This window comes from Leptosomus discolor, chromosome 5 (genome assembly GCF_034619465.1).
Source record: "Leptosomus discolor isolate bLepDis1 chromosome 5, bLepDis1.hap2, whole genome shotgun sequence".
NCBI lineage: Eukaryota > Metazoa > Chordata > Aves > Leptosomiformes > Leptosomidae > Leptosomus > Leptosomus discolor.
This window is the reverse complement of record NC_141395.1, coordinates 43,904,094-43,917,883: the sequence shown is the minus strand read 5'-3', so window position 1 is coordinate 43,917,883 and position 13,790 is coordinate 43,904,094. Positions and strand designations below refer to the sequence as shown.

The following is a 13,790-nucleotide window of genomic DNA, read 5'->3' as shown; positions in this document are numbered from 1 at the left end:
GCACAGGGGAGGCCCCAAATCCTGTGCTCTTGCTGTGGACAGCCAACCTGGCAAGCATGAGGGGAAGATAAACGCAGCCTTGCTCTCCCCAGGATGAGAGAGTCTGTCTAGATATGTAATACAACACAGCTCGTCAGCTTTCTCTTCTCAGATCACCAAAGTGGTCTGAAAAGGCACTTCATGCCCTCTCCCACAAGGGAGGATATACCTGGCAAAAACCTTTAAAAATGGATTTTTAGAAAGAAAGCAGAGACTCCGCAGCACCACGGCAGCACTCCTCCCCGACAGAGGCAGTGGTCCATGTGTAAGATGAGCACTGAGATATCCTATGCAGCAAATGGCCCCCTGGCCCCATGCAGCAGCCAATACCTAGAACAAGTCAGAGGCCACAGCACCTGCAATGGCCTGGGCAGACAAGGCCTCCTTCACAGTCTCCCCCACCCCAGCTGAGGAGCCAGACTGCAGCTGCCCAGCAAGAGGGCTGTTGGGATGAAGCCGGCAGAAACGCCCGAGCGTCCAGATGGGGAAGACATTGCGGTACGCAGTGTAACTGATGGCACACGACTTGTTGAACACTCCAGCAATATTCTCCTGAGAGAGAGATAAGAGACCAAGGCAGTATGGGTGACAGGGGACCACGGTGTGTCCTTAAGTCCCCACCAAAAGCCACGCGTGGCTTCCCTTCCAGGTAAGGGAAAGCACAGCATTGCAATGGCTGCATGATGCCCACGAAATCTGTAGTAACAGAGAACCCCTTGGAAAGACCCGAGGAAGGATGTACCTGAGGCCAGTCCCCGTTGGGCAGCTGCTTATCAATCAACACTTTGATGCCCCTTTCCAGCACATCGACATCAGGGTACCTGCAAAGCGCAAGGGGAATGTGAGTACTCTTATCCAAACCATCTGCAAACCCCCAATCCATGTGCTTAGGGAACTCAACTGCTTCCAGACTGAATCGAGCTTGTCCCAGGCATGCTGAGTGCCTTCGGATGGCCCCTTACAACCCAAGGACACCAGACAATCTGAATACGGCAATATTTTCCCAGGCTGGAGGCCTGCAGTTGTAATCCAGACCTTTGCTTTGCACTGGCTCCCCCTCGCCCGGCATTAGGAGCCTCGCTGGCCTGCAGAGCACTGTGTGGGCCAGTCCCTCAGTGCACGAGGCTTGTGACCAACAAGATCTAAATGAATGCGGCTGGGTGCATGGCCCACACCAGCCAGGCCCAGAGCCCGTGCCAGCCCTGCCACACAACTCAGCCTGCATTTCCCATCTTGCTGAGCTCTCGGGGACAGGCGGTGACTGAAGAGGTGAGGGCTGCTCCTACCTGACAGCCATGAGCCCCAGCAGGGCCCAACATGTGTTGTGGATCTGCGACGTGGCACTCTGCACGTACGTGCGCTGCTCGCATGACTCAAAGTCCTCTCCCCACCCGCCATCTGTCATCTGTTTGGAGAGGAGGAACTGGCAGGCCTGGGCCACCTCTCGGCATGCAGCCCTGCAAGGATGGGGCAGAAAAACAGACAGGCCTGAGGACAGGGAGCGTTTACACGCCCAAGTTTCCCAGCTGCAAAGAGGAGCTGTGCTCTGCTCTGCTCACGGCCAGGACTTCCCCGAGAGTTCAAGGCTCAGGCAGCGAGTGCCCTGGTTGTATCGCAGGCACAGGATTTGGGAGGAGCAGCACCTGGGGCAGGAGAGCCCATGCACAGCCAGGGCATCCACCCAGCCCCACCACAGAGTATTGTCTCAGCCCAAGAGGTAGGTAAGGGCAGGGGAATCAGACAGCCCCTTCTCACCCATCACGGTAAGTGTGCTGCATACTGGCGAACGCCTCCAGACCAAACCAGGTGCCATAGGTGAAACAAACCCCCCAGCTCCTAGGAGGAAGGGGAGAGCAGTACTGTCAGGGGTGCAAGGCCCCAGGTAGAGGCAGGCTGTGACACAGGTGAGTTCAGAGCAAAAGCAGAGCCAGGCATAGAGCTGCAGCCTGCACAACCATGCCTGGTCCCACCAGCACCTGCTCCCAGCTCACTCAGGCATCAGCAGACACTCTGGGATCACAGGAGCTGGAGCCACCCTAGCCCCCAGAGGCTGGCTGGGTCTTGTGCAATGCACAAGGTGCCTGCTCTGCTTGGGCTGGAGGGAGAGGAAAGGAGAGCAAAGCACAGGAGCTAGAGGAGGATCAGCCCCTACTTGCCCTTTCCACAGATCCTGCCAGCCAGGAATTTTTGCCATCAGTCCCTCTCATAGTGAGGCAGCCGGGGGAAAACTGGGCACCGGGAACACTGCTTACCCTTCCCATGACCCATCAGCTCGCTGCTTCCTGCGACAGAAGTCCAGGCCCTTCTGCAGAGTCTCCCTAGTCAGGAAAAGGAGACCCATTTCAGAAGTTCCTCAAACTCAGTGGCTGCTTCATCACGGGCATCCATCAGTCCCTCTGAAGCTTTGATGGGTCCCATTATTAGAGGGCTCAAGAGGCAAGCAGATGCAGACAGGCAGGCATGTTGTTCAGGATCTCAGAGTCAAATCGTGCACAAGTTGGGTGCTTTTCTGCCTCATGCCAGCACACAAGCAAGGGACCCAGCCTACAGCTGGCTGCAAGATCCAGGCAACTGCTAAGAGGCAGGCAGATCTCCACCAGCTTCCCCCCGCCTGATCCCAAACAGCTTATGCCCCACTCCTGGAGAGGCTAGGCCCCAGCCTCTTGCAGGGGGCTCTGGTTTGAAGTCACTAGCATTCCAGCTGTGCACACACCAAGGGCCACTGCAGGGGCTGCTCTGTGCCAATGCAGCGGTCCAGGCAAGACCCCTGACAAGGCTCGGCAGGGGCTGCCAACAGAGGCCATGGCAGGCAGCACGGAACGTTGCAGCCTGTCTTCTCCCCTACCTGCTTCTCATTTCAGTGCCTCACCTGATCTCTGGGGCTCTGTGCTCAGGGAACTCATCATGGAAGTGTCTCAGAGCCTGCATGACGGCCGATGTGCACTCAACATAGGTGTAGTCGATCATGATGTCACCTGCCAGCAGGTGAAGGATATCAGTGCAATAGCCCCTCCACTGGGAAACCTCCGAGCCACACGTTGCCAGCCTCTCCCTTGGACCCAGGGCACACTTATCCCACAGAGGGACCTGGAGCAAAGCACCCAATGGGCACGGTAAGGCCAGTCCACTGTGTCCCTTCACAGCAGATAGGACGACCAGCCCCCACACAGCTCCCCTTACCAAACACCTCTGAGGGGTTCATCAGCTCCAGTAAGTGGCCTCCTCGCTTGGTTTCATATGTGGCAAAGCCTCCATCTGAGTTCCTCATGCTCAGCAACTGCCCAGACAAGCAGACAGAGGGGCTGGGACCAGGCAGCACCACCCCAGTCTGGCCCCAAGCCAGGTGTGAGGACCAAGTTAGACCCACAAGTCCAAGAGGTTGGCAGACAACCCAGGTCCAAAACCCCAGGCCCAATCTGGACCATCACATCCCATTACATCACATACGTAGCTCTGCATCACAGTATGTATGGTGTTGCCATACCAGGCCACAGGCCTTGTACTAGCTTAGTAATACCAGATCTAATAACTCATCAGGACTTGACTTCTTTTATTTCAGCTTGGTTTAGCTGCACACATTTCCCTTGGCCCTAATCTTGCAGCACTTACCACATTCACGGCATCGAAGAGGCGCTCAGCAGGGATGAGCTTGGCTATGAAGGGGCACTTCTGCAGCAGCATGACTGACTTCAGCCCCTCTGCTGTGCAGTCTGCCACAATCCAGCCACAGTCTCGGGTACTGAAGGGGAAGCCACCCTGGAAAGAGGTCAGGAGGGCTCAGCACGTTCCCCTGACCTGTTCTGTTCTTGTAAGGGGGGAGGTGCTGCCCCTCATTCCCATCCCCTCTGCCCAAATCCCTGCCCTGTTCATGCGTTCTTCAGACATCAGTTCCAGCCATCGTACCTTGTTCATATGGCGATAATATTTCTGGTAGTCGGGTGGGTTCTCTGGGATCTGCAGAAGAAAAGAAACAAGTGAGGGCAGGCTAGAGGTGCCTGGCTGCTGGACCATGGGTTGAAACCATCGCAGATGCAGAACCGTGTGGGACTGGGCACCGCCTGTCTTTTACTGAGGGAGGCAGACAGGGAAAGAGGTCAGCTCTGGAGCATGGAGTGCTGATAAGAAATCACATTTTGGCCTTGTTTCAGCAAGTGTTGCTGAAGACCCCTCTTTGGGTGCTTTCCTGCCAGGGAGCCATCTGCTTTCAATGCTCCCATTGGCAGCACCACGAGCAAGACCTATGGCTGCATCTGCACCAAGCTGCTGGTGATAATGATCCCCACCTTGAGCCACTGGCCTGGCCAGGAGGAGCTGAGCTCACAGTCACTAGCCAAGGAGTCTCCGTTTCCCAGAAGGGTGCCTCAAATGTGTGGGCACCAGAGAGGACAAAAGGCAAAGAAGCCTAAGCTCTGTTTTCCAGCCTCTCTTAGTCCAGGCAGCCAACCCAAACACCCCTGGGCCTGGCCAAGGTCCTCTCCAAGCTGCAAAGATGGCTCCCAGCAACAGGGAGCTGAAAACAGGAGTCTGTCCCCAGGACTTTGCTAGTCCAGCCCTTCAGAGGAACTCTTCAGAAGGCAACAGACGCATCCAACAGGGCTCTGAGAAGCAGCCAAGTCTGCACAGCCAGCATGTAAGAGACACCACCAAGTGGCCCCGCTCACCTGGGTGAACCGGAGGAACTCATAGGCATTTTGGAGGCAGGATGTGAATTCATGCATCTTCTGGGCTTCCGCCTAGAAACAGAGGTGCAGAGTCAGCAGTCAGCAAGGAGTTGTGACCACCAAATGTGTCCCTTAAGAAGACTGATGTGGTGGGACCTCGCTGACCTGTTGATCTAGGTGCTATTAATGCCTGGCCCTTCATATAGCCCTTGCTGTAGGTTTGCATTCATACTTTGTTTATTGTTTCCATTGCAAACCTCTACAGTGAGAACGAACCAACAGCTGTTGCTGGTATCACTGAGCGGTATCTGCACTATCGGGTTAGGGGTTTACCAGGGCAATCACACCACCTTCCAAAAAGCATGCCCACCACAGCTCTCTCTGCCCCAGTGCAGGAAAGCAGGAGACCTGCACACTGTCCCTGCCAAATGGCAATGCTCTGGGGCCAAGGGGGAAAGGCCAGGGTTTTCCCACAAGTCTGCAGCAACTGGGAAGTCTAACCTGACCTACTCAGCCAGCACTGTGGCCTCCTGCTTCAAAAGCAGCTGGCACAGATGGGCCGTAGCAGCTGTGCTGGGCACCCCGCCTACCACGGCTGAGGTGGGCTCTGAAAAGACATGTGTTTGCCTGGCTCAGTCATACGATGCGATGCCAGAAGAGACCTTTTTCCCAAGGCAGCATGTAGCACTGAGGGGTGGATTACCTCCAAGAAGGCTTGGATGGCAAAGGCAGTATCCCAGAGCTGGGATCCATTTGTGCCCTGGAAGAGAGAAAGTAGTGAGGGGCAGGTGCTGGCAGCAGCCTTAGCCAGCTTTGGGGTCTATGGGACGGCATATGTGTCCTGCATATCTGTCCCCCACTAGCTCCCTCCAGCCTGCATCTCAGTTTTGTGTCACCCAGCACCACAGCTGATGTGCTGGTATAGAGGGGACACATGCAGCAGCTCAGGGACAGTAAGGGAACAGAAAACGAGTCGGTTGCTTCAGCCTGCTCCGTGCACAGCCAAGGCAGGGGAGCTGGCTAGCAGTAAGAGCAGAGGGACACAACAGCTATGACAGGAGCACAGCTCAGTCCACATGCAGTTATCAGGGGCCAGTCTTTCTCCTCCCAGGACCCATGGGGATGAAGGGGATGGAGGCCTGGAGCTGCCCCCTCAGCTCACAGCCACAGAGAGGCAAACCTGCAGGACAGACACTACTCACTCCTGGCACAGCCAGGGGAAGTGCCAGTGAGACAGACAAGGCCACTGGTACCAAAGGAGAGATGCCAGGAGCTCAGGCCCAGGGTAAACAAACTGTCCCATTATTCCATGGGCTGCCCCAGCACACCAGGGTCCCTCTTAGTCACAGGTGAACTCCTACAGCACTGCACCTGCATCTTCATGCCGTCGACGCCCAGCCTGAGGAAGGAGAGAGCACAGTGCTGCAGTGCAGGCACAGCGAGAGGGACAGGAAACGGGACAGGAGCCACGGTGTGCTCACTCCACAGGGATCAGAGCCCTACGCTGTGCCAGGTGGGCCATGCTCAGCCCTTACCAGAGATAGTCAGGGATCCTGGAAACATGCTCCTGGAAAGCCGGGGAGTTCTTCCCATCCATGAACCAGCGAACCAGCATGTTTATTGTCTTTGAAATCTGCCGAGAGCAGCACTGTCACTGCTTTGGATACAGCTTCTTCCAGCCCCAGAGACATAGATGCCTCCCAGCCAGCACAAAGCCATCTAGAGGTAGTCCCAGGCTTGCTCCCAACAGCTCCATCTGCTGCATCACTCAGCATAGCTAAATTAGTGGGGCAGGTGCCATGGGATTACTCCAGAGCTTCCCCTCAGATCATTTTCCTGGACCATAAGCAGAGGTATCCCTCACCAGGGCCACAGCTGTCCCATGCCCTCTGCATCTTCTGTGCCCGGTTAGCATTAAGCTCTTGAGCATTAGGAGCAGCAGTTGGGCCTGAGCGAGATGTGCGATTATGGTTACATGCCACAACTGTAAAGGGCTGGGGGGCCACAAGCTGGTCGCTAAAAAGCAAAGGGAAAGATTTTTGAAGGATCAACAGTAAGTGTCCTACCGGGCCAATGCTGATGCACTTGGTGAATCTGTCATCAGCTTTGATGTGGTCGTACAGCTCTGTGATGGCTCGCTGCCGCAGGTGAGTGCTGTGGTAGGCTTCGTACAGATTCATGATGGCTACAGGAGAAGAAAGGACCATGCAATGAAAACCCCACCTCCCTGCAGCCAGATTCACTTGCTGTGGCAGCCTCTACCACTCCTCACATGACGACCAGTTGAGGAAAGCATGGGAACTGCCCGGCTCCAGAGTGGCCTGAGGACTGGGGCACAAGGCCCTGGTGCTCTCAAGGAGGGAGAAGCCAAAGGATCACATAATCCATGTCTCCATCCCAGCTCCAGGGCATACACCGGTAGCTGGCAAGAGATCCTAAAGAGCCCCCATGGTACAAGGCAGCTTCACTTCCACCATCACCGGCTCACAGGGCAAAGGCCCTCCCACTCCAGCCAACACCGCACTCACCATAGGCAACCCCCAGCAGCCAGCCGTGCGGGGTGTACACATCACAGGCAGCCACGTTGTTCCTCTGGGCTGGCCAGTCTATGCTGGTGTAGTCTTGCACATACAGCTCCTGGCACAAGACAACAAAGGGCATCAGCCTGGCAAGCTGAGAGCAAACACCCAGAGGCAGCTTACTGCTGGAAGCTGGCTCCACTGCCTGGACAGAGAGAGACTGTGTGGGTATGAGATAAGGACACCAGGGTCAGCTCCTTACCTGCCGCAAGCTCCGTATGAGCTCATCCTCTTCTGCTGATAGACGCTTGGCATAACAGTAGCTCATGGGAAGGTAAACCTGGCGGCAGTGACACCAGAGCTGGGATGGGTGGGCTGGGAACCACGTAGGAAGCAGCCTGTTTGCAACAAAGAAGGTGCTACTGTGAGGAACAAGGAGGGCCAAGGGCAGCACAGAGATGACATGCTGACAGGGGGATGCCCAGAGCAGGGCATGCCTTTCCTTATCCCTTGTACCAGGCCTGCTGCTGCTGGTACAGCTGCAGAAGAAAAGGGAACATCCACACAGCCTGGCCCTGCTCAGATCCTCCCCACCAGGGCTACTCCCTCCCCACCAGTGCCAGCACGCAGTGCTCTTGGCCCAGCTGACACAGGGCAGGGAGGACCTCGAGCTCAAAGAGGAGGGAGGGGAGAAATCAGTTCAGGGGTGCCTTTCCTCCTCACCTGACTTTGAAGGCAGAGGCTCAGGCTGATGGTTAAGTCCATCTGATCATGAAGCACCAGCAGCTCTTAGTACTGTGCAGCCCCTGATTTCCCTCAGGGAAAATGTCATACACTTTCCCTCTCTGACACACAGAGGCCCTCTGAGCAATTGGAGAGGGTCTGAGTGAGGGTTAGAGCCGACAGCCTTACATGTGGCTGTCCTGTCCTGCTAGGGCCCAGTTCAGGCTGGCCACAAGAGCAGAAGAGACTGGTGGCAGGCAGGGAGTGCATGGATGTATCTGGGACCCTGTGGGTAAAGCTAACAGGGCTGAGCTGTGGCACCTCCCTTCAGTGCAGTGTTCAGTGCTATTCACCCACTGTCTGGCCTTGCTGCTGGTCTCCCAGCTGACAAGCAGCCTGAGCACCCCCAGTTCCAGGCCATAGCTGGAGTTATCCCAGCAAACACCAGCGCCTGGGACAGCTCTGGGTCGAGGCTTGTGGCAGGACCGACAACACCCCCTACCTCCACATGGAGGGCAGCACATACCACATCTCTGGGAGAAGCGTGTTCATTCCCTCCCAGCTGTAAACGTTCAAGACAGCCAGCCAAAACTTCCCCCAGGAAGGGATTCCCACAGCACCTCCTGCAGAGAATGACATCAGCTCTCAGGGTTAACGCAACCATGCCAGCTCCCTGCTTTCTTCCCCATTGCAGGGCCCAATTCCCACCACATTTTGGAGCATGCCACTCAGGCTGGGACACGTCCCAAAAACCAGCAAGCAGGCAATGGTACAAACACTTTCCCATCATTAACTGAAAAGGCAGGTGCCATCAAAAGCAAGCAAGAGCAACAGTTCCTTCACTACCTGGCAGCCCCCCATGTTCCACGCAGCCCTTGGATCCAGCCAGACCTCTCTCACCAGTGTACCAGCCCCACTGCTGCTGCGCTGGGCACAACGGAGCTGACCTTTGCTGTGAAGGTTGACACGGGCCCGCACAATGTCAGGGTCATCTGGTCCGAGCCCCAGAATCCTCAGGGCTACATAGTTGAGTGCTGTGCCAAACACTGTCGATTTGTCTTCCACATGCCTGTCACATGCATACACAAAGAAAGCATAGCCATTAGCCAGCTATTAGCATTAGCCAGACACAACACATTGCACAGAGCTGTCTTTGTTGGGGTGAAGTCGGATGCTAGGGGCGACTGTGGAAAAACGGAAACCCAGCTAACCCAGGGAGAAATGTTGCTCTGCACTACCTTGTCACACATGATGCTTTGGGATACAGCGCCACAGAACCTCAGTGACAAAAGGTCTACCTGGAGGGCTACACAAGCAAGTTCAACCACCCAGCAGTATCAGAGTCTCGCTCACCAAACCGGGCAGATTTGACAGCAGCTCTAAGTGCTGGACCTTGGCGATACCATCACTAAAAGAAGCATCTTTGCTACTCACAAGCCCCAGCCTCCGTCCGGGAGCTGCACAGAGCGCAGGTAGCGCACCATCTCTTTCCGAAAACCCTCTGGCAGCTGGATCTTGGTGGTGTGGCAAACAATGAGGAGACCTGCAAGACCAAGCATGCTGGCTTCTATACAAAGACAAAGGCAACACATCCACCCCTCCCAGGGAAGGTGCCCCGCGAGGCCTACCTGGCAGGAGGAAGAGAGGCCCGCCGTAGTCACCCGCCCAGTGCCCGTCCTCGGCCTGCAGGGCGGCGTAGAACCGCATGCCCTTGCGGGCCGCCTCCTGGGCCGTGCCGGCCGCCGGCGAGGGCCGCAGCACCTCGTCCTGCGGGGAGACAGCGCCTCAGCCGGGGGCGCCCCTCGGCCCCGGGCCGCCGCGCCCGGCCCCCGCCCCGGCCCCCCGCCCCGCACCGTGTCCAGGCCGAGGCTGTGCTGCTCCAGCGCCGTCTGCCCCCGCCGCTCGCCGCCCGCCTCGCCGTCGTCGCCGCCGACATCGCCGTCGCCCAGGTAGCGCCAGCGCTGCCGGCCGCCCTCGCAGCGCAGCCGCCAGGAGGGCAGCGCTGTGGCCGCCGCCGTGCGCCGCGGACCGCCGCGCCGCCGCACCGCCCTGCCGGAGACGGGCACCGTCAGCCGCGGCCGCCACCACCCCCGCTCTGCCCCGCCGCGCCGGTGCTCACCCGCCCTCCGCCGCCATCGCCGTCCCCGTCTCCGTCGCCGTCCCCATCACCGCCGGGCCGGGGCCGGGGCCGCGCCGCCCTGCGCCGACATCGCCTCACGGGCGGCAGCCAATGGGGCTGCGGAGCCGGGCCGGCAGCCCCGCCCCCGCGGGCTGGCGTCAGCGGCGGGCGAGGGGGGCCAGTCGGAGGCTGTGTGCTGCGGGAGCAGCGCCCGGCCCCATGCCGTGCGGCGCCGCACCCTCACGGAACGCCGCGCCCGGTGCTGTGGGTCACAACGTGCTCCCACGGGACCGTCACGCCGCCCTTCTGCCTGGGGGCACAGCGGGAAAATCCTGCCCGCGCCTACCTGCTGTCCGTGCCAGGGCTGCCCTGGTGGCATTGCTCAGAAGTCCTCTGCCAGCCCCGGCAGCAACCACGGGCGTTAAATGCCTCTTGTTTCAACCTGAGAGCTGCAAGGTTCCCTTCCCACCGCCTGCTCCCTCGAGGCTGGTGCACAGAGGTGATACCTTGGGAGGCAGCCCAGCAGGGAAGGAGGAGCTGGAGGGGAGCAGGTGACATGCAGCACTAGCAGCAGCTCATGGCGGCGTCGGACAAGCGGGTGGTTGTTAAAGATGGACATGACCCAATGGAGTGAGGATTGATGGTATTTCACTTCCTAGAAATGGTGGTTCCTCCTTGGGTCCTGCTCGCTCACGGGTGGCCATGGGCTACCAGCCTGGGCTCAGTTCTGCAGGCATTGCCCTTGGGCCCACCCGGCAGCCCCAGCTGCACAATCAGCTCTGATGCCCAGCCCTGGGGTATGCTGTTGCGTTGCTGCCCCTGGCCCCGTGGGGACAGGCCGGTTCATCCATCACCACACGTGTCCCCTTCCTTGCAGCACCTCCTGTTGACCTCCTGATGAGGACGTCATCGGCCTGCCAGCATCCCTCTAGTTCCTCTGTCCTGTGTGCCTGCCAGGGCACAGAGATCGCGCTCGCTTCCCCAGGAGTGCCGTCCTGCCATACAGCCCAACAGCCGCTCTGTCCCTTCAGGTGACAGCACCAACCCTGAGAGTGACTGTCCCTATCTCTGTGCACCCCGGCACGTGGTTTCCACCATTAATGGAAAAAATAAACCGACTCCAGAGGAGCCTGGGCGCCCAGCCCACATCCTCGTGGACCATGAGGGCCTGGGGACACCATGTCTCAGAGCAGTGCCAGCCACGGGGATGGCGCACCCCAGCCCACAAGCACCACGCTCCCACTGCCCCCATGCTCCCTGGCTGCCCTGTGCCCCGGCAGGTGCTCCTGCCTTGGGGAGCCGCTTTTGCTCACCAAACCCGCAGAAAAGCTCCCAGCAGAGGCAACCCTCTCAAAGCACTGCCGCCAACAGCATTCCCAATTGCAGTCCTCGGCACAGCTCTCCCAGGGTGGTGGGCACCCGCTAAATACCAGGGCCCTGCCCAGGTGAGGAGGGGTGCAGCAGGTGGATGACACCCACAAAACATTTTGTTATGCTTCACAGGTGCTGTAACTATGGGGCTACAGGAGAACAGATGTGGCACATCCTGTCACAGGCACAAGGGTCTGCCAGCCCTTATAAAAACACTATCAGGGCTGGGGTGAGGATGGGTGGTGGTTTCACCTCTGGCCTCAGGTGATGGCGTGAGTCAGCTGTCCTCACTGTGAATTCTGCCTTGGTGCCCCCAGCGTGGGTGCAGTGTCAGGGGTAGGGGGGTATCACTCTCTCGCAGGTGCTGCAGTGGCACAGTGGTCCATGAGGTCTATGAGGAGGTGGCAGAGCTCCTCCCATCCTCTCCTGTCCCAGTGACATGCCCCCATCTCTGCTAACTTCCCCAGTGCTGCCCCATGTTTGGCAGCGCTCCCTGCCCAGACCAGTGAGCAAGTGGGTTTTAGCCTTTCAAAACCCCTCGGATCAAGAGGGCTCCCCGAACAGAGGTACAACCTCCATCAGGCACATGGGTGGCTGGGAAGGAGCTAGCACCCTGCCGTGAGCTGAAGAAACCCAACGGGAGTCTGCAGAGGTGCGTGAGTAGGGAAGGAGCCCCTCGAGGACAGATAGACACCTGGCAGAAGCGCACAGCTTTGCAGGAGGCAGGCCCAAGCTGGGCTGAAGAGGGGTTTTGTGGGACAGACACACACCTGGCCTGCAAACCCTCCCAACACAGGCTGGCGCCCTGCAGCTGCAGCCCAGAGCTGCGGGGGCATGAGCTTAAAGCACACATCCTCAGCACGGATTAATTCCCCTTTCCTCCTGCAGGCATCGGTTCTTTACCATCTCTGTCCCTCCAAGGAAAGGGACAAGTGTTTTTATAACATGCACTATAAATCCTGCTCGGGGAAGGACACGTGTGAGCCGGAGATGCTTCACTTGCTGCTGTTGTATGTTGCAAGGGCTGTGTGGGAATTTAATGCGTATTTTTTTTAAATGTAGTGACAAAATTTCTTCCTGCTACCTTTCAGAGTGACCTGGATTCCCTTCTACTGTAGAACTGACACCAGATCAAGATAAGCCCATGGAAAGTTCAGGTGGAAATCCCAAATTCATGGCCAGAAATACTTGTGATCAAAATTCAGCCTTGACTCTAAGGCCCTGGAGGCAGGGCCCACCTCCACATTGGTGCACTGCAGCCCCCAAGGCCCCAGGGAGCACAGGGCGCTCAGGGATAAAAGAGCTACTCCCAAACATGGTACCCATCAGCACCACAGGACAGAAACATGCAGGTGAATTAATACTTACTGTATTCACTCACTGCAAGTTGAATTTAAAATGCTCCTCCACTAGCAAACAGCTCTTCGCTCATGTCCAGCATAACCTCAGGGATTATTTGGAGAGGAGACAGTAATTTTATTTGGGAATTATAGTATTAATTTGGTATTTATTTTATAAACTAGGCTTAGGTCACGCACAGGTTCAGCCCTGGCTGTGTTCAGTAACAGCAGAATTTTGTCTGAAACACTAAGGGTGCTGGAGTCCTCCCAGGGGTGCCATGGCATGAGGACAGCATCTTTGACTTGTGCCTCATACCACTGGTCCTCACTAGGGAGAGCTGTGTTGCTTTGCTTGCACAGTGTGTAAACGGACAACGGGAACTTCAGAAGTTCACTGATATGGGTGTTGTATTTGGAGCTTAACAGCCTGTTGTTTATTTTTGGTTTAAGAAAAAAAAAAGGTCATAAATGAATCTGCCTGAGATGAGCTTCATGTAAGTATGTCTGACTCCTTGCAAATCTTACCAAATCTTCAGATTCTGGTAATATTTGCCTAAAGACAGTGATGGAAGATGAGCCACTTGATTTTATCTTTCTGTCTCTATACAACCTGCCTGACTTAAGAAATTCCGTTTTAGTGATGAAACTTTATTATTAATAATTGCCAAACTCCTGTTACCTGGGCATTATTTTTATACTAGTTTTTACACATCTGAGGTTTAGACCACAGTTGACAGGGTAACACTCTGTTCCTGTTGTTTGTGGGCGCTCTGCTTGCTGGAGATACCTGAAGCTGAAAGTGTTCTCCAGAGAAAGGGACGCCATCAGCTCATAAAAGCAAATGCCACAACTTCCCCCGTTTTATTGCAGTCCAGCACATGAGACTTGCTTCACAAGGTCTCACCTGCCAACTGAGATCCATTATGCTGCTGGAGTAAACAAAGGTATTTTAAAGCCACGGGATATCATCGAGTTTGTATTAAAAGAGATTTTACAAAACATGGCCACCTTTGCTTTG

The 13,790-nt window shown here is 56.7% G+C and overlaps 1 protein-coding gene across 1 annotated transcript; it reads right to left on the bottom strand.

The window, feature by feature from the left end:
• Nucleotides 1–369: 369 nt before the first annotated feature.
• On the bottom strand, nucleotides 370–10,078 carry LSS (lanosterol synthase). Its single transcript, XM_086466001.1, has 22 exons — nucleotides 10,062–10,078; nucleotides 9,796–9,991; nucleotides 9,571–9,709; nucleotides 9,377–9,485; nucleotides 8,890–9,011; nucleotides 8,469–8,565; nucleotides 7,482–7,617; nucleotides 7,229–7,337; nucleotides 6,767–6,885; nucleotides 6,236–6,333; nucleotides 6,072–6,099; nucleotides 5,404–5,460; nucleotides 4,701–4,772; nucleotides 3,943–3,993; nucleotides 3,649–3,795; nucleotides 3,220–3,316; nucleotides 2,909–3,014; nucleotides 2,292–2,357; nucleotides 1,795–1,875; nucleotides 1,326–1,496; nucleotides 782–860; nucleotides 370–591 (listed from the first exon to the last, which is right to left on the bottom strand). The coding sequence occupies exons 1-22, from the start codon at nucleotides 10,076–10,078 to the stop codon at nucleotides 370–372; spliced, it is 2,319 nt and encodes a 772-aa protein (XP_086322127.1).
• Between the last annotated feature and the right edge of the window lie 3,712 nt (nucleotides 10,079–13,790).

Excerpts from the sequence above, each read along its gene's own strand:
- LSS (XM_086466001.1), bottom strand. Across the intron at positions 6,886-7,228 it reads GCTGCTGGGGGTTGCCTATG|CCATCATGAATCTGTACGAA; the intron begins GTGAGTGCGGTG and ends CTTCTCCTGTAG. Across the intron at positions 1,497-1,794 it reads CAGCACACTTACCGTGATGG|GGCTGCATGCCGAGAGGTGG; the intron begins GTGAGAAGGGGC and ends CCATCCTTGCAG.